Source organism: Pezoporus flaviventris, unplaced genomic scaffold, assembly GCF_033815535.1.
Source record: "Pezoporus flaviventris isolate CSIRO_AGI_PZ_B2104156 unplaced genomic scaffold, CSIRO_AGI_Pfla_v1 ptg000045l, whole genome shotgun sequence".
NCBI classification, from domain to species: Eukaryota; Metazoa; Chordata; class Aves; order Psittaciformes; family Psittacidae; genus Pezoporus; species Pezoporus flaviventris.
The window spans coordinates 3,599,410-3,619,371 of NW_026892593.1; the positions used below are offsets into that span (position 1 = coordinate 3,599,410).

General features: G+C 43.2%; 1 protein-coding gene across 1 annotated transcript in view; it reads left to right on the top strand.

Annotated features, from left to right (window-relative positions):
* ELAPOR2 (endosome-lysosome associated apoptosis and autophagy regulator family member 2) overlaps positions 1 to 19,962 on the top strand; it is a 103,678-nt gene that overhangs the window by 72,406 nt on the left and 11,310 nt on the right. The window contains exons 7-17 of the mRNA XM_061467266.1: positions 473 to 625; positions 1,596 to 1,684; positions 4,830 to 5,010; positions 5,764 to 5,892; positions 6,845 to 6,935; positions 8,307 to 8,409; positions 9,575 to 9,712; positions 9,985 to 10,248; positions 11,149 to 11,322; positions 12,755 to 12,944; positions 16,648 to 16,744. Of these exons, the coding sequence (XP_061323250.1) occupies positions 473 to 625; positions 1,596 to 1,684; positions 4,830 to 5,010; positions 5,764 to 5,892; positions 6,845 to 6,935; positions 8,307 to 8,409; positions 9,575 to 9,712; positions 9,985 to 10,248; positions 11,149 to 11,322; positions 12,755 to 12,944; positions 16,648 to 16,744 (1,609 nt within the window). The remainder of the gene's footprint in view (positions 1 to 472; positions 626 to 1,595; positions 1,685 to 4,829; positions 5,011 to 5,763; positions 5,893 to 6,844; positions 6,936 to 8,306; positions 8,410 to 9,574; positions 9,713 to 9,984; positions 10,249 to 11,148; positions 11,323 to 12,754; positions 12,945 to 16,647; positions 16,745 to 19,962) is intronic.

The window sequence follows — 19,962 nt, forward strand, 5'->3', positions numbered from 1 at the left end:
TTCAGGCATAAGGCTAGAAGATAATTTAACTGGTAAATGGTGCCTTCTACTGGAGAAGACTGGCTTAGCAAATAAATAGAGGAAAAAGAATGCACCAGTTTTCTTTAGTATAGAAAAACCATGCTTATTGGTAAGCCTCTCAACAGTGATATATGGATATATAAAAATATGTCATAAAAGTGACTGTTAAATTACTATTTAAAGAATTTAATTAATCTGGGATTGCTGTTTTGGTCCTGTGTGTAATCAAAGTTGGGAATGTCATATAAGGTTCTTACATGGGTCAGGCTTGCATTGAGGAGCAAAGACCTACATTATGAGTCAGCAAAGCCAAAGTGTCTAAAGGGAGTCGTGAAAGTCTGTGATTTTGAAGCTGTGCTATGCAGCTGGCTTGCTTTCCTCCATAAACAGGTGGGCAGTAGTTACAGAGCATACTCCTATTTCAGTGCTTTACCTGTAATTTATCTTACAGGAGTTGCATATACATCTGAATGCTTCGCATGCAAGCCTGGTACCTTCAGTGACAAACCAGGTTCATCTGGCTGCCAGGTGTGTCCGAGAAACACTTATTCTGAGAAAGGAGCTAAAGAATGCACCAAATGTAAAGAAGAAATGTATTATGCAGGTACATAAATCAGATGGGTTAAGCAAAACCAGGAGAGCATCTTAAGGTCCTTTCCAGCCTTAACTATCCTATGATTTTATGATTCTACATGCTGTTTCTATGTGCAGAGTGAGAATGCTTTTATCCAACAATCAGATTTAGTCTCCAGTTGGCAAAGGGCACCAGTAGAGGGCACAAATATATATAATGGGCCATAGCCTATCTTGGCTCAGCTAATCTCTAGTAACGTGAAGGGATGGAGAGCTCTATGACCTTGAATGGAACAGGTCTTCTGCAGGATAATAATAGTCATGCTGTGCCCTCTCGTGGTAATCTGTGTTATCCGTTGGCAATGACCTGAATTGGCTTCATCGCTGCTTTCACACTTGTCATGTTTCAAGGGATCTCCTTTCCAGATCCTTTCCTGGCTTGTCCCTGCCTCCTGAGTGGTTGGAAGATGTGGCAATCTAGTTGAAAATTCTAGTCCCCAAAGTCCTCTCCATTCCCAGCTGTGGTTAGCTGGTGATCACCAAATAACATGGACATAATCCATTTTTCATGGTCAAAATGTCTTTAGTTTTTTTCCTTGTAGTTGTTTCATGAGAAAGGCTCTGAAGAATCAGCTACTGACTCAGATTATGGCAAATGCTTGGGGACCTGTGCCTGTGCTCAACATGGAAATGCTGCAAAAATAGCCAGGGCAAGGAAAAATTGGGCCAGTGTTGTAAGGAAGTTTCTAATAGGTTAAAGTGGTTTTGTTCCTTATCAAGTGAGAACATACTCCCATGCTTGGCAAACAACACAAATTACTGGTAGAAGGTGAAGGGGTGGAGTGAGGATTTGGGTGAGTCCCTGATTGTACCAAATCAATGAATTTCAGTGTGACAGCACAAGCATAGCTGGTATGTTCCCTGCTTTCCCACTGCAGTTCAGTGGAAGGTTCATGTGGACTCCATTAAGTAACATCCCTTTCCTCATCCTTTCCTTTTAGATGAGGGATCCAGTGCATGTATAGAACGTCCCCCATGCACAAACAAAGACTTTTTCCAGATCCATACTCCGTGTGATAAGGAAGGAAAAGTAAGTAGAAGGCATGATCCTACTTTTAAGCTCATTGAGCTGTGATCTCTTGATTTGAAAGCAAGGCAGGGTTTCTAGGAAACTCACAACTGCTTTCTCAGTTTTGCTTCCAGCATTGAATCTCTCTGAGGCTTTGGGCTTGTCCTTTAGCTGCCTTCTCTGCATTATTTATTCGTCTGTAAGAATCTGCCTGTCATGGGTCTGCTTAAGGGATCCGCTGTTGTGAAGTGCTAAGCTCCTTGCATTTGTGATTAATCTAAGTGGGTCACTGGTGCTACCTCCACACCAAAAAAAGCCAGGGTTAGAGCACAGGGTGAAGCACTGTCCCAGAATAAGCCCTATAGTTTAGTGGTTTCCTGGTGTATGTGTCACAGGCTTGTGACAACTTGCCCTGTGCCAGCAATGGCCAGGCATGTTTCAGGTGCTACCGTGGCACAGGAGCATTGGACATGATTATTACCTGTTTTAGGTGGAAGAGTGTTTGGCTGCAGAGTTATGATGAGTATCATGTCCCTTAATTTTAGCATCAAAGAAATAATGGTATATACATAGCCTGGGAGTATTTGTGTGCAGCAGCAGCGCTTGCTGCTAATAGCATGCTTGCCTCATGGGGTGCCTTGAAACATCTGGACTTTCAGTAGATTGTTTCATCCAGAGATCTTGGATCCACTGGGACTCTCATAGAGGAGCCTGCTAGTGGAGCAGCCTGGCTTTGGAGCTATCTGCCCTTTGTGCCAGCAGGCAAATGGGAATTTTGGTGTGATTTGAATGAAGGATCTACTTATTGGGATGTGGAGCCCACAGAGGTGTGGACACCTACTCGGGCCTCTTTTCTTCCATTTCTGATCTCTCTTAGATCTAGATGGGGTGGCAAGTAGTCAGAAACCATAGCCCGTGTAGGTTGCTTGCCTATATTTGCTGGCAAGATGGAGTATTTTGGAGTTTCCTGGTCAGGCAGTTCATGTGCTTTAATAACGAAGCATCAGTGAGTTTAGCCCCAGAGCTGGCAGCCTGTACATCTTGGTCTTGACTCACTGATTCTTGCTCTGTTAATTGCCTGTAATTAGCAGCAATGTTCAATGCTACACCCCCAGGTAATGCTTTAATTGCAGCCTCCTGTGGATTTCCCTGTCACTGCTCTGTGCAATTCAAAGCTTCCTGGCATTGAATAGGTTCCTACTGTTGACCCTCTTCTTTCCTCCTCTGTGGCCTTTCCCTTAGAGATGGGCATCATCAGAATACAAAGTGTGTCTTTCTGCAGACACCCTTTATCTTCCAGTCGCAACAACATACGCTATAAACACATAGATACTAGTTGGGGTTTCAGGACTGCTTTCACCATTTAGTGCTCTGCACCTCTGGAGAGTGGTCCAGGTTTGCTGTACTCCCCAGCCATCTCTCCACATGATGCAGCTCAATGAGAAGCCCTGACTCTGCAGCTCATCTTCAGGGGAATAGTGGCCACAAAGCTCCAACCTAAAGGCCTATTGATCCATGGCTCACTAAAATTAGCCACGTTTTTTACTGGAGTTAAGATTGCTGTCTCCTTCCTGCTGCCCCACTCCATGTATAGAAGGGGCCTCAGGAGATTCAGGCTCTGGACTCCTGTTGGCTTTATTTGACCTACTGCACTGAAAATACTAGTCTTAGAAACCCTCACTTGTGTGGCTATGGACACTCTCTGACCCTTTCCTCTCTGCTCAGATGCAGTAGGATTGCTTTAACATGTATGTCTGGGCTCTGGGCAGCCACACAGGTACTTTGTCAGCTCTTGGGCCTTTTTACTTGAAGTGATGTGCACCCTTATGCTGCTGTAGCATTTCTGGAGCAATACTCCAGAAAATCCTCTAAGTGTCCAGGAGCAGCAAGGGTCCATAAAGGGCAGATGCCACTCTGACAGCAGGAGCAGTCCCACAGTACCTGATCAAAGCAGACCTACATTCAGCCAAGGTTGCCCTCAGACAAGTCCATAGTAATGAAGCTTGACCCATGTCAAGCTGGGACATCAAGCCCATGGGTCAGTTAGGATGTGGGTCAACCAAGGTACATGACCTGGTTGCAACACAGTGCAAGCAGGGACAAAGGGTGAGAGCCTCTGCTTAGTTGCAGCTCTCGGGAGCTGAGGGCAGAGCCTGCACTGAGGCTCCTTTCAGCTTTTCTTCAAGCAGTTTCAAAGACGATCAATACCTCCTGAACAGCTCTGTGTTATCACAGGGCTAACCTTGGGCGCAAGCACTTCATGCCCAGCATGGCAGGTTCATGTGCTTAGGGCCCTGTATCAGATTCATAAGGTCAAATCTCCTCTCCAAGTTCTGTACCTTTGCCTCTGGCCTCAAGGGTCCCTGACTGCTGCTGAGACCAAAGCAGATTCCAGAGCAGGAGTTCTACCAGGTTAAAGTCCAGCCAGTTGGGTTTCTTGGCTCTTGAACTCGTCTTATTTTTACCTTGAGTTATTAAAAGCTTTCAGTGATAAACCCAAAATCAGATGAAATTTTAAACTCAACTTTACAGGTGATACCTCTCACCTAAGACAGAAAACTTGGCTCCTGAGACAAAGGTAATGACAGAGAGGTGACAGTGTTGTGTGTAGTAATGCTGAGGACTGACTCATGTAAGTGTTCTTAAACTCCTTATGTGCTGTGGAGGTACTAGAACAGGGTTGAGAGAGCTCCTGTGTGGTTTTGGCCTTTTCTCAGTAGTGAAAATGGCTGGAGAGAAATTGAGAACTTGTCAAAGAACATGCCAATATGGAGAAAAAAATGCAAAACTTGTGGTGTTCTGTGCTAAAAGGTTCATTCCCAATAAAGGGATTTTAGAATGCAGTTATGTTTTGGGTTCCTGTGGATAAAACGCAGAGATTTCTTATGCAGATGTTAGAATTATTTATCTGACATTCCTCAGAAATATTTTCATGGGAAAATCCAAAAGATAAATAAGAATGAAGAGTAGTAATTGTTTAAAGCTTCACATTTTTGCTTTGCTTTTAAGGTCTGATATCTTGAGTGTACCCTGGATGTACAAAGTCTGGTTTTGGCCTAAAACACTGGGAATACCCTAATTTTATTTACAATGGGGACCTTGATTGGTGCATCAAGTCCTCAAGCTTCATAGCACACTGTCTGAGCTCAGTGTCTTCTCCTTCCAGACTCAGATCATGTACAAATGGATTGAACCCAAGATCTGCAGAGAGGATCTCCCTGATGCACTGACCCTCCCTCCTTCCGGAGAGAGGAAGGATTGTCCACCCTGCAATCCTGGCTTTTACAGCAATGCCTCCTCTTCCTGCACTCCTTGCCCACCAGGCACATTTTCAGATGGGACACAGGGTAGGAGCCCAAAAAAAAACCCCTCTTGTGTCCCCAGGATCAGTTGTTTGCTTACTTGTGACTTAGCTTAATGACACAGCATCATAAGCCAGAGTTCATTTTGTGTAAAATATTAAATAACATTGAAGAGAGGGAGCTGGATATCTGTTTTCTCTCTGAAGTCCATTCTTATCAGGGGTTGCTGCTCTAAGATGACCTGCTGTGCTTTGAATGCATTTCTTGGCTGATAAAAACATCCTGAGGGTTATTTTAAGGGATTCTGAGAAGGGAATCAGAACTTTTACAGTCAGTAATTCTTCCTCACCCATTCTCCTGTCCATGCCAAGTTCTTCTCTGTAAAACCTCATTTTAAGCACTGTCACATGAGTACGCTGGCAGCATTCTCTAGCCTAAAACCTGGCTTGTTGATTCTGAGATGTGTTTGCCCAGTGGCCACCTACAGCATTTTGTGTGAACACTCGTTTACCAGTATGATCAAACCTGCAGCTGAAGCTGTTAAAAGGGAAGTGTTGCTTAGGGCATCAGTTGCAGATTACTTACCACAAAGATACGATGCACAGTTTATAAAATGCTGGTCTTGTTTCCACTCCTCTGCTGCTAATAAGTCTTTGTTTAATTATAAAGGAATTTATTATTTTTTTTTTGCTTACTACTTGCACCAGAGGGTAAAGAAGTGATATCTGTGTTCTTTAAACATACTTTGAGATGTGCTTTGGCTGTGTGACTTTCTGTTTCTGACCCTTCGTCCTGTAGAGTGCAAAGCCTGCCCTGCTGGAACTGAACCAGCTCTTGGGTTTGAGTACAAGTGGTGGAACATCCTGCCAGGCAACATGAAGACATCTTGCTTTAATGTTGGCAACTCAAAGTGCGATGGGATGAATGGTGAGCCAAACGCCCTGTGTTGTTATGTGCCTTTCTCCTGCGCTGATTGTGTTGCAGTGGAGCACCCATCAAAATGAGTGTGCTTTTTGCTGTGCAAGTCACAGAACACAGTTGCCCCCCATTTCTCTAATTGCACCAAGCTTAAAACTTCCCTTAGGAAGCAATGTCCCATTATCACAAAGAAACAAAAAAATCTCTTGAATACCAGAAGAGGGCAGAAGCTGCAGCATATATGAAGTCCCCTCAGCTAAGGACCTACCCTACTATAGACTTTGATACATCTAAATATCCCCATTGTAAAAGCCTCACAGATATATGACTTCTCTCTAGTTTATCTCCTTTTATGCTTTTTGATAACTGTGCCCATTGAAGTCATACATGATTCTTTTGGAAAACTTGATTAAAGTCCGTGGTTATTTTGTTCAGCTCTCAAAGCTTTCTCTCTGCATATGTGCTAAAATAGCAGCAGAGAGCAGTCACTGCTCACTGGTGAGAAGAATCCCATTCAGGACTTCTCTGAAGGATTTTCCTTAGGCTGATCCGCCTTCTCAGTCTGTTGTAGCTCAAGCTTTCCATTATGCATGTTGAGTAGAGGAGCACTGCAGTATATGCTTAATGTTTAACACATAGATTCATTGATTCATCTGTTTTAAGGCTGGAAGAGATCAGATGGATCATCCCCTTTGAGCTGCACAGCATGGGTCAGGGAATTTCAATTGCTTTGCTGATTTCAAGGTGATAGTTGCCTATAAAATCAGCAATTCATACAATTGCTAAAACTTTTCATTCAAAAGCATTATTATATTGCATTATAGTTTATACCAGGCATCTTTAAAATGTACTAAAGTACTGAATTGCTTAAAAAAGTATGGTAACAGAGAATTTTTTTTTCCATATGAGCCAGAAACCTTCCATTTCTTGATTATTTTTTCTTTTCTTATGTCCTGTGAAGGTTGGGAGGTGGCTGGTGATCACATCCAGAGTGGGGCAGGAGGCTCTGACAATGACTATCTTATCTTGAACCTGCACATCCCAGGATTTAAGTAAGGAACAGGATTTTTGGTTTTCATCCATTTCTCATTTATCTCTGTCTCTTGAACCTATTTCACATTACCCCTGGAATGTACCGAGTTTTCCATTCTGGAGTGCAATGATGTCCTGAGTGAGAAGCAAGAGGAAACTTGGATTTTATTCCTGTGTCCCTTGGTTTTAGCAGCGTTTGCTTCAGTCTGAGATGCCAGCCGGCTGGCTATCTGGAAACTAAGAAAAGATATTCCTATCCCTCTATTTCTACATTATCCCAAAGTAATCACGTAAACTTGGCATGAGGTGTACAGTGGTGCCTGCCGTGAAGGTATTCTACATAAACCCAAGTTGCCCTGCACTGTGGCTCTGGGCAGCCTGCACAGTTTGTGCTCCCCTTGGAGCCACTGAAGAGATGCAAGAAAACAGGACATCCCACCTCTCCTGCACCCTCAGGCAGGATGAACCAGCTGCTTGAGATGTTTGTGTGTCTTTGTCAAGAGTGAACTTAGACTCCTAGCTCAGACCAGGTGCCAAATGTTAAGACAGGTAAAGTATGGCAAAATGAACCTCACCCTTCCTTTGCCGAATCTCAGCTGAGGGGGGTTGTGACTTCTTACACTGAATGAGTAAACGCTGCTTTTTATGTTACAGTATGAACAAACTGCAGTTAAAATAAAAGAGAATTAAGAAACATATCTGCAGAGAAGCTCAGCATGTCTCAGTTTAGGTTTACTGTTTAGTGCTTTCAGGGGACCACCCTGAATACTTCTGGTTTGCATGAAACTCCTGGAAGTGTCTCCCACCAATGGAGAGCGGACAAGGGGGAATGGCTTTAAACTGACAGAAGGGAGATTCAGATGAAATATAGGGCAGAAGCTCTTCCCTGTGAGGGTGCTGAGGCACTGGCACAGGGTGCCCAGAGAAGCTGTGGCTGCCCCATCCCTGGCAGTGCTCAAGGCCAGGTTGGATGGGGCTTGGAGCAACCTGCTCTAGTGGAAGGTGTCCCTGCCCATGGCAGAGAGTTGGAACTGGATGAGCTTTAAGGTCCCTTCCAACCCAAACCGTTCTATGATTCCATGTTTCTATGAATTAAATGATGTAAATCCCTTAAACCATGTAATGCACTTAAGCAATAAGACCTTCTCCCAGTATGGTCAAATTTGGGTTTGGTTACATAGAGGGAACTGTACCATTAGGAATTCAGATACTTAAAAAATAACCCAGTGCAGAGTCACTGTGCAAAACTGCCCTCCGCAGTTCTGCAAGAGCAGGTTTTATGCGACAAGACTTTGATGGTTTCCTCACTGTATGAAAAGCAATTTGAAGGATTGACTGCAGCCTGTCTAGAGAGCACCTTGTAAATGCTTTGTTCCTTCTCTGTTAAACAGACCTCCAACATCAGTGACAGGAGCAACAGGGTCAGAACTAGGACGGATTACTTTCATTTTTGAGACCATCTGCTCAGCAGATTGTGTGCTGTACTTTATGGCGGTAAGTGAGAGCTCTCTCCATGACTGAGGACTGAGCCTGGTATTCCATGTCACTTTAATACCTCTACATAGGCGTGATTAGTTGTACTCAATTTATTATGATTAAGATAAAGCATGACATTAATTTAACATCTGTAGTGCCCTTGCAGGAAGGATTTAATGAGTGATCCAGTAAATTGCTCCACCATGTGAATTGTGAACCATTCCTGGTTATCTGTTTATCTTAAAAGAAATAATTGGACACCAAAGAGCCAAATTTTCCTCTTTTAAACCAACTGAAAGAATTCTCAGTGTCTCTTGTGCAGTCAAAATAGCTCTGGTAATAGAGTTGCAAGTCAAGATAAGGGGCAGAGGGATGCAAAACAGATAATTTGGATATTTAAACTTGATCCTGGGAATGACTTCAGGTATCAGACAGGCAAAGTGCCATTGTTTTTACTTTCCTCATCTGCTAATTGAAAGTCCAACAGCTGAGGATGGTAACTGGATCAGCAGTGGCTCTCCTGCCCCTTCCATTGCAAAAAGAAGCTGGTCCTTTTTTGTATGGAGTGGTATTTCAAAGGAATCTGTTATTAACTTAAAGAGAATTGAGGAAATGAGGTAGCCTTTACTGCTAAAGTAAAGGAATCTCTTTTAAAGGAAAAACATCTTTCACTGGAACATTTACCGCTGATGAAGAAATACAAACATAGATTGAACAGGTTTCTCTTGTGTAAATTTTGACACTGTCTTACTGCCTTCAGTTTTGTTTGCCGGGAGATACCAACAAAGTGCGTATCAGAAGACAGCAGAAACTACATTTTTTCTTTGAATTTTGGCCTTCCCTGTCTGTGCTCTGGTACCCACAACTTTTATACAGAAATAGAATTTCAAATCTGAAAGAACCACTGTGCTGAATCTGTCCTCTTAACATTTATAACCTGCTATAGGATTTTGAACTTGACTGTAGTGTGAAGTGCAGCATCTTTTGGAAAAGACAACCATTCTCAATTGAAAAATCAGCAGTGGTGGAAAACAGAATAAACATGTTTTCTCTCCTTTATTAAATGTTAAATGTAATTGTAAAGTCCTTTAGATATATATTAATCTCTATGTTATAAACCACTGGTGTTTATTGTTGTATGACCACACTTTTTTTTTGGTTTAAATGTATGTCCATTTTATAGGATATTAATCGAAAAAATACCAATGTGGTGGAATCATGGGAAAGAAGTAAAGAGAAACAATCCTACACTCACATCATCTCCAAAAATGCTTCCTTCACGTTCACCTGGGCCTTTCAGAGAATAAACGAGGGCCAAGATGTAAGTGCTTCTTTATGTACAGGGCTTTTACAGCACAGCTTTCCTTGGACATTCACTGCCAGAGCTTTTGCCCTCCATTGAAGCTCACAGGCTTCTTGTAAGGGACAAGTGGCTGCCCTTGGGAGGCAGCTACGGATACACCATCCATGTTGAAAGACAGATGTATGCTTAGGTCAATCCCCGAATTGATGTGCTGGTGCGCAGAGCTGTGGCTAGCGTCCAAATGCAATGGCATGATGACACCAGTCTGGTCTCCTTGGCTCTTGTTCCAGAGCAGACAGTTCATCAATGACATGGCAAAGATCTACTCCATCACAGTGACCAATGCAGTGGATGGAGTCGCCTCCTCTTGCCGGGCCTGTGCGCTGGGCTCTGAGCAGTCTGGTTCATCCTGTGTGCCCTGCCCGCCGGGACACTACATCGAGAAGGAGACCAGCCAGTGCAAGGAGTGTCCGGCCAACACCTTCCTGTCCATCCACCAGGTCTACGGCAGGGAGGCCTGCATCCCATGTGGGCCTGGCAGCAAGAGCACCAAGGTATGGAAACCAGGTGTCTCTGAGTGATGGACAGGCAGGGTTTATTGGGATATAACACCCAAAGAGCCAGTTTTAGTGCTTTGCTGCAGGTATGTGCCTTGCGAGCATTGGAGTATAATTATAAGCAATGATCCCACTCTTCCAAATATGTCTTTAGTCTAATTTCTGCTTCTAAATATGCAATAAGAAGATAAAATGACTACATCGCCTCAAAACCTCTCATTTTAAGAAGCTGTACTGGGGACAGTGTAAGAACAGGGCAAACATACATTACTTCCACCCAAAACTGTCCCAGATTCCCGCTGTTTTAAACTAAAGGAACTTCCTCAGCTGGATGATTTTTCTATGCCTTTAGAAACCTTTAACATGTTCTTCATATATGAAATTGCCTTTAAGTCTAGGTAAACATTTATTGTGAGCAGCATCCTTTGGCAAGAAGCTGCACAGAGACTTGAATAACTGCTTCAATTTGTTTGTATTCTGCCTATCTTCAGCTAGGTTCATATTCTGTCCCTGTTTCTTGATCTATTTCTTGTGTTTTCTTTTCAAGATGCAAGTGTAACTGAGGCTGTGTCCTGTTCTATCTACAGGGCTTTAAGCTGGGACATTTGGAGTCTAAAAGTGTGCACAACAAGAAAAAGCAAGAAACTCTGCATTTTCTTGGTTAAGGCAGTGGAAAGCAGAAAGAACAGGCTTAGTCCTGAGATATCATTGCAAGGGACTGAAACAGGAATGGGAATTCTCTCAAGGGAAAGGGGAATTACAGGAACAGGATGAAGTTCCCCTCCATCCTTAACAAGGAAAGCAGTCCTGTCTGCCCCTGCTTGCTTTAACTCGCAAGTGAATGCTTTGCTGCTGGTCCATAACTGCTTTTTAATGAATGCTTCTCCTTTTCTGAAGGACCACTCTGCCTGCTTCAGCGACTGCCTAGTGTCATACATCAAGGATAATCAGAGCCTGAATTACAACTTCAGCAACCTCAGCCAGGTGGGCTCGTTGATGAGCGGACCCAGCTTCACCTCCCGAGGGACCAAGTTCTTCCACTTCTTTAACATCAGCCTGTGTGGGAATGAGGTGAGCTAAGCTGGTGTTGAGGGTTAACCAGTTTGCTGCCTATGCTGATGCTCTGTTGGATCACATTGCGACAGGACAAGAACTCCCCTATGGCTGAGCTGTCACCAACACTGTGCAGACACTTCCCTCTGGATCTTGCTTGGCAGTGCAAGAGGACTTTTGTGCAGCCAAGTGATTTTCCAGAACAGAAAGAAAAACCCTGTCACATCCCTACCTTTTCTTAGTTCTTGTGCTATTAAGTCACTTGGGTCACAACCCTGAGCTTTTTGTACTACCACCAACAACTCAAGTGAAGAGTCTGAATCTCTCATTTTCCAACTTCTTTCCATATGTTTCCCTTGTGACTTGGCTGAAGATGCTTCTGTTAGAGGAGCCCCTGGTCACCACTGTTCTCTTCCAGTGGCCGAGATGCCCATTGCTGACTTTGATTACAGTCTTGCAAAATGCTGGAAAAATGTGTTTAGTCCATGAGCGCAAACAGTTTCTGCCCCAGAGTCAAGATTTTTCTGTCTGGGGCTTGGACTGTACCAGAGCACATTGTCACAAACATAAATTGAGGTTTCGAAGCAGTACAGTTGTATGTGTTGTCCCATGGAGGCCAGTGCATGTAGTTTACATTAATGTTCAGCCCTGTAAAGTTCTGAAGTCTCTTTCCCATGTACCAAAAGACTTGCCTGAGTTGAGGCAAATGAGTAGTCACATTTCTTTACAGTGTTCTGAATGCTTTTAGTCTTAAATGTGTGTTTAAGTGCTACCTGGGTTAGAGATGCTGACAACTAGATCCACGAAAGTACAGATATGCTTACTACTCTGTGGATCTGGTCTTCATTTTCCCAAACTGCTACGATGGTTCTACAGTACTACCGATGATATGAGGCCGTGAGTCCTTTGCATTTTGTCAGGAGAACTTAATCTAGTGATTTGTCTTTCATTGCTCTTGCTTCAAGATTGTGGCACTGGTCTTGACATGTGACAATAATGCAGCCTTGAAGGCTATATATCTGCTTAGGGATTTCACACATTTGTGCTTTGAAACTATTTCATCTGGATTAAAACCCAAATAAAGAGGTGTTCTACAGTGTGTTATTTAAAGGCAAGGGAAATATGGTTTTCCTTTGCAAGCCATTTTATTATGCTCTGCAAATAAACACCATGCTGTCAAGATAAACAAAGAGTGCTTCATAGCAGAGGTTTCTGATAAGACACATACCTGAGGTGACACCGTGTTTCTGAGTCTGTACAAGGCATTAATCAGAGCTTTCACAATGGCACAATTTATTATTGCAATTTTTCCCTCTCATGTTAGAAACATCAAGTTGTTCCTAAGGTGCAGGAATGAAGCTCATACAGTTTGCAGTCAGGAAGTTTGCAGTCTCTCCCAAACTTTTTCATGTCTTACCAACAACCAACAGCTCCCCCATTTTTTCCGCAGGGGAAGAAGACAGCTATTTGCACTGACAATATCACAGACGTTACTCTGAAGGACATGGTTGCAGAATCAGAAGACTTTTCCAATTTTGTGGGAGCTTTTGTCTGTCAGTCCACCATCATCCCATCGGACAGCAAGGGTTTCCGAACAGCCCTGGCTCTGCAGTCCAACAGCCTTGCTGACCAGTTCTTAGGTACATGGTTTATGTTCTACTCATTGTTAATCATGGATGTGCATGCATGTATTTAGGGCTGCAGTGTAAATCCTTCTCGGCTCAGTAGTGCTGCATTACCTTAGGGGAAAAGTGAAGGGGCAGCCCAGGATTCAGTCCCACTTTGCTCCTCAATTGGATCTGAACTTTTGGATTGCATTTTGCTGCTGCTTCAGTTCAGCTGGTGGCTGAAGGAGAGGAGTAAGGGCTGCCCCATTCTTTGTTTTCCATGCCTGTATTACTCACTCTTCCCTGTGTTTGGTCTGGTGGGTCCCACAGTGCATAGAATACCAGAACAAAAATCTGGAGAATGTAATTAAAAGGTACTGGTTTTCTTTCATGTTTCCTACCCACCTCATGCAGGGCAGGATCAATCACAGTGGTAACCACATAAGACCAAGCATTTCTGCCTGTGCCAAGACCCCACTCAGGCAATTCCAGAAGAAGCTGGTGCTGGAACATAATTAGCAAAGAGGGAGGGGGCTTAGGGCAGCATGGGGCCATGCACATCATTAAGTCTTGCATTGCTCCAGCTCACAAGTTCCCAGAGTCTGAGGCCAGATTAGACAATTAAGTCATTTAGTCTGCTCACCTATCCATTACAGGCACTGAGTGTTTGTACTTTCTCCCTGGCACTGATCCCAGAAACTCATGTTTGACAAAAGCACGTCTTTGGAAGAGCATTTTAAGTCTGCCAGATAGCAAAGCTTTGCCACAGTCATTGGTATTCTTTTCCACTTGTCAAACACCATCTCTGTATTTTGTTTTACAGTGGACTTGTTTCTTGTTTGAATTTGCCTGGCTTCAGTTTTCATCTCTTCCTTCTTGTTATTCTTTCTCCATTTCACACCCACATTTTCCTACTTAGGGAAAAATTTTGTGTACTAGAATCATCACACCCTCCCCAGTCTGCTCTTCTGATAAACTAAGTAGACCAAGTTCTTCTATGTCTCTTGCTATCATGTATTCCTCTCAAGCATCTGAGTAATTTTGGGGGCTCTTTCTGGAGCTTCTGTAACTTGCTGTTATATTTTAATGAAGCATGAGCATAAAATAGAATAGTATTCCAGTCTTTAATTCACTATAATGGTAGTAAAAATCACTTCTATATTTGTATTTACATGCAGGGGTAGCATCTCCAGAGTCATGGGATTTCATGGTGGCTTCTTGGCTCTGGTGTCTACTCTAGATCTTTCTTCAGTTACAGTTTCCAAGGGAAAATCTGTCTTCCTTAGGACTGGCCTTCATCCGTTGCTGTCCTGAAATACGTTTGGTTGGATTAGGATCATCTTATCAAGTGAACCAAGTTGCTTTGTATTTTGTTCCTGTTCTCCTTATTCTTTGTCTCATCTACACACTTTACCAACTGTGATTATATAGTTACTTGCAGATCCGTGATGATAATCTTACATTTTGAGACTCCAGTATCAATGCCTAGAGAAGCCTGGAGACACACTGTGTTTGATGACAATTTCCTATGGCCAGATAATTTTATAATTAGTTAAATAACCAAGTGTGCTTTTAATTGACATTACACTGCTAACTTTTTAATTAGAAACTCATGTGGTAATTAGTGAAATACTTGATAAATTTACATAGTTTTCTTTAGCAGCCAAATTCATCAGCACCCAAGGAATGCAATCAGATTTGCCCAAGAGCTGTTCTTCATAAATTCATGCTGACTGTCACCCATTATGTATCTATCATTAACTGAAGCCCACTTACCGTTACCATTAATTTGCCTCATCATGTTAGCCACATTGTAATTTGGCTCACCATATCCCCTCTCCATCTGTCTTCTGACATTTCACTATCATTAAAAGCTCTATCAAAGGTCATTTTTTAGGTATGGGTTTGGTGGTTCGTAAGCATACATACCAAGTAGATGCCATATCCTCTCCTGCTGCTGAGGGAATAAGATGTTCAGTCATTGTCTTGGAAAGCAAGGAGATAGTCCTATTTTTTTCCTAATACAGAGAAAAGCTGCCTTTTCTTTATCACAGTTGCTGCAGTTTAAAAAGGTTGAAATTTGCCTTTTCTATCCATCAGATGTACTTTTATTTCTAGTATTTGTAAAAAAGCTCCAAACTTATAATTTTTCTAATGCTGCCAAGCACAGGCTTTTCCCCAAAGTCTTTAGCATCCATTATCATTTTTCTGTCACTCATAACTTTAGATTTTATTTGATTCTCTATTCCCCCTCCATTAAGCTTGTGCCAGTGTTTTTATTTGAATTGCTCTTCTACCGCTGTTCTGATTCAAGGTGGACTCTCAGTCAAAGCTATCGTCATTCTTGAGAGAGTCATTGTGGCTTCTTACCTATATCATTAATATCCTCTGAAGAATGACATTTTTTTTTCCCCCACACTTGATTTTGCTTCTAGTGTTCTTATTTTTGAGAAGCTGCACTTTGAAACGCCATTTCTACATTACTGTATATTGGATGGGAATATACTCTCATTGCTTTTGTTGAATATAATAAGGTCCCTGGGAGCTATCATCTTTCAGTCTAGTGAGTAACTAATCTCTGTCTATTGTCTTGCAATCCAAATTTAAGTTTGATGTAATGCCTTTGATGGGAGGAAATCATAATCCTTGCTGACATCAGTGTATGTTTTCAGAGCAGAGGTCTCTCCACAATAACCTGAAATCTTTCTGCACATGCTCCTGATGGTTGCTGCAACACAGGTCATTTTGTTCTGTCTGTTGATGTGATGCCCTATAGGCTTTTCTCACCTACAAGCCCTCCTTATCACAATCTATGTGCTTTCAAAATCCCTGACTTGTCCTACTGCAGGTACTACTGTCTACTGCAAAGTGTCACCTTTGTTATATACTATGTTCACCTAAAAGGTTTATAACCAGACATAGATTTTCCAGATGTGTGAATTGTCCTTTCAAATTAATGCCAAAGTCAAGTTGAAGTCCTAAGAATTCAACTAGGCTCTCTGAAATGTTGCAAGATCAAGCAGAAAACTTCTTTGCTTCAGTTTTTTCCCTCTTCTGACTACTTTTTGGTTGCTACCTCTTATTCTTGTCATTCTAGGAATTTTTCACCTCACTAGAAGGGTGCATCCTGTCCCATTTATACAGTTCCCTCTTCTGAAATGTTGCAGTACACCTCCAGTATTTTCTGTCTTCTTTGGTTCATGGAGTTGGAAGGATCTCTAAGAACTTTTGTTACTTGAATTTTCCTCTTTTTCAGCTCTTCTCCAAAATCCATGCAGATCTGTGTAACATGTGCTGTCCCACACACCAGCCTGTTCATTCCAAAAAGTGCCACCAGGGCTTGGCTATGACTCCATCATCTTTCTGAACCTTGTCATTGCATCATTCAGTTTTTCTCCCATAATACTGCAGATTGCTCAGGGTGTTACATCCTTTCCCAACATAAATTACTTTGATTCTGTAATATTCCATAATAAGTTTAAACTCATACAAAAGAATAAAACTTTTTTTACACCAGTATAGTTTTATTCTTCTTTTATTATGTCTATATAAGGAAATCAGAATGTATGAGACAAACTGCAAAGTTTAGTTCAAATAGAGAAAGCATAGAACATCATTAATGCTATTGAGACCCAAACCTTTTAGACTGAGAAAATATTCTATGTGAAACCCACAGGAATCTATTCTTAGGTTGTTCTTTTTGTTTTGGTTTGGTTTTCCCCTTCTCAAACTTCAGGAGCTACTGTTGAAACAACGCTGGAAAATATCAGCATCAAGACAGATATATTTCCTCCCTCTCCAAGCAAAATACCTGATGTGCATTTCTTTTACAAGTAGGTAAAAAATGCTGTTTATATCTTTCAAATATCTTCAGTTGTTTAAAGGAAACTGAGGGGAGATCTTTAATCCACCTTTAATCTTTATCACTTTAATCAGTATCGGGCTGATACCGATTGGCATGTTGAAGAACATCTTATGAAATCAGGAAACGCTCTTTACTCAAATCTAAATTATACTTAAATCTGTAGTGTTACGAGAGCTTTGGTTGATCCAGGTGCCACTTCCAGTGTCATGTTCCTTTCTGTAACTTATCATATGTGGCTTTGATAGGTTCACTTCCTGTTGCATATTTTCTTTCACATTCTTTTGTATTTACTTTGATATTACAAAAATGAGCTAAACAAGGTTTAAAACCTGCACAGTTACTAGTGTGCTTTTCCTATTCTTCATAAAAAGAATACCTCAGCTTGGGTAAGAAATGAAAGATTACTTCAGTTAAGATGTCTACATGCTGGTGTCTTCATGTGAAATGTATTTCGAAACTTGGATTCTGGAGCCCATGGGGCTATTCAGGTTATCTTGAGGCATATACCTATATTTGTTCTACTGATTCTCCCTCTAGATTTAGTTGGCTTTAGTGGTAGATATTAATTGGCTATAGTACTTTGGATAGAAACACTTCATACATATGTATATACATATAAATACACATATACAGATACTTAAATTATGTGCCTGATTCTGCAAACTAAACCACACACCAGTAACCCTACTTTGTGTATATTATGAACTTAGCTTACAATGTCTATCATGTTGGAATAAGGTCTTTTTTTGAATCCCGTTTGCCTTGTGCTGTTTCAGGACAGAGTGGTTTTCAGATCACTGGTAAGGAAAGAGCCATCATGAGCTCTCCAGCAGAATAACACACCAACTATTGCACTTGTGATTCTCCTTTTTAATCATTGTACTCTGTTTTGTGGGCAGATTTGTTCCTTGGCTCAGCAGAATTCAAACTAGCTATTGGAACAGAGCTGTTCCCTGAGTACTGAGAGCACTCTGAGATTTAAATGAGTTGGTGAAACCTATCCTGCTCCTTTGTTATTCCTTTTTTTAACTTCCAGCTGACAAAGGCAAAAGTACTGTGATAAACAGTATTTCTTTAGTTTCGGTTATATGAATGGACAGAGACCTATGAAAGAGGTATTTACTATAGTGGAAATGCATTACTGTCGTGGTTTAAACCCAGTCAGGTAACTCATTCACTCACTCCCCCCCTTCTTTCCCTCCCCCTACTCCCGGAGGGATGGAGAGGAGAATCGAAAAGAATGCAACTCCCACGGGTTGAGATAAGAACAGTTTAGTAACTAAGGTATAACACAAATCACTACTGCTACCACCAATGATAATAATGATAAAGGAAATAACAAGGGAAGAGAATACAACACCTCACCACCAGCTGACCGATAACTTGCCCCCCTCAGCCCGACCGATACCTCCTCCAACCCTGCAGTCTCTCAGCCCTTCCGGCTAACTCCCAGTTACCTCCTGGGCATGATGTGCTGTGGTATGGAATACCTCTTTGGTCAGTTTGGGTCAGGTGTCCTGTCTCTGCTTCCTCCCGGCTTCCCCTCCTCCCTGGCAGAGCATGAGGCTCACAAAGTCCTTGGCCAAACCAAAACATCGCTATCAGTTCTGTTCCCAGGCCGAAAGTCAAAACACTGCACTGCACCAGCTACCAAGAAGGAGAAACATGACTGCTACTGCTGAACCCAGGACATTATCCACCCCTTATTCCATACCATTCACGTCATGCTCAGATCCCACATTTTCAATATACCATCACTCTTATCTAAGTGCATGGACCAGTAGCTGTAAAGCTGCTGCGTCCATCTGGTCCATGATGCCAGGCTCCATCTCTTGTAACAGTCTTCCAGAGCAGGAGAGACTGTGTGCAGTGTTCACACTCATGAATAACCTGGGCAATAGTGTCCATTGCTAAGTCCACCCCTCGATCATGAGTCCATCTCTGTGTTGCATCTCTGCTCTGATGGCCTGAAGTGCCATGGGCCCACCAGGCTCAAAATAATTCACTGTCCCCTTTAGCAGTTTCTGCAGCTTGCTGCTGGGGACTCCATACAGCTGCCTTCCATCTCCGACGCTTCCAAAGCACTGGAGGGGCCCAGTGGACTAGATACTTGCCCATACTGTCACACACACCCTGCCACTCATGACTGTCCAGCCTTGGAGAAAAACTCTTGGTCCCCCTATATTGTTGTCTAACCCCAGACAAGACCCAAACCTGACTCTGCTTAACTTTTGAGATCAGACAAAATGGTTGTGGGTAGAACACAGTCTGTGTGTGTGCCAACGTGCTGATCCCCATCACAATCAGCAGGCAGGTCCCAAGGATACACAAAGGTCATTCAAAACCTTCAGAACTCTCAAACGATGCTGCTGTGCTTGTTACTGGGGCTGGTGTAGCTGCTGTGCTTGCCGGCTCTCCCACCACCAGCTTCTCTTTTCCTGAGACCAGCTCTTCCTCCTCTGCCTTGCTGGGAAACGCTGCGTGGTCTCCTGCACCCTCCTGGGGCTCGGCAGGCGGCTTCCGGGGGTGCTCTCGGCCGTCGCGGGGCTCGGCTCTTCCGCGGGGCTCGGCTCCTCCTCCGCCTTCTCCCCCTGCTCGGCAGCCGCCTCCTTCCTCTCCTCGACCGCCCCGGCCTCCTCCACCGGCAGCCGTCCCCTCGCGGCCTCCGGCCCCGCTCCCGCCGCCGCTTGGTCCCCGGGGCCGCTCTCCCGGGTCGCTTCGGCTGCCGCCGGCTCCCGGGGCCGCTCCCCCTCGGCTCCCCGCAGCCTCACGAAGATGGAGAGCAGGGTGAGGGCCAGGACGGTGAAGAGCAGCCGGACGGCCAGGTACAAGTCCACGGCCACGTCCGTCCCGCCCTGCTGCTGGAGCCCGCCCGTATTACAAGCCATTGCCATAAAGCACAGTGAGACAAGAACCTTAGCCCAGGCCCCACACTTGATAAACACTAACACAGCAATACCGGCTCTAAGTAAGTTAAAACTGTCTGAAGCTGTGAGATCAACAAGAACAACTCTGAGAGCCAATAAATCAGCATTGTGATGAATGACTATTAATCCGGTCAGATCTGTTGTTATCTCAACCCTTCGTGCCCCACGTTGGGTGCCAAAAAGAACTGTCGTGGTTTAAACCCAGTCAGGTAACTCGTTCACTCACTCCCCCCCTTCTTTCCCTCCCCCTACTCCCGGA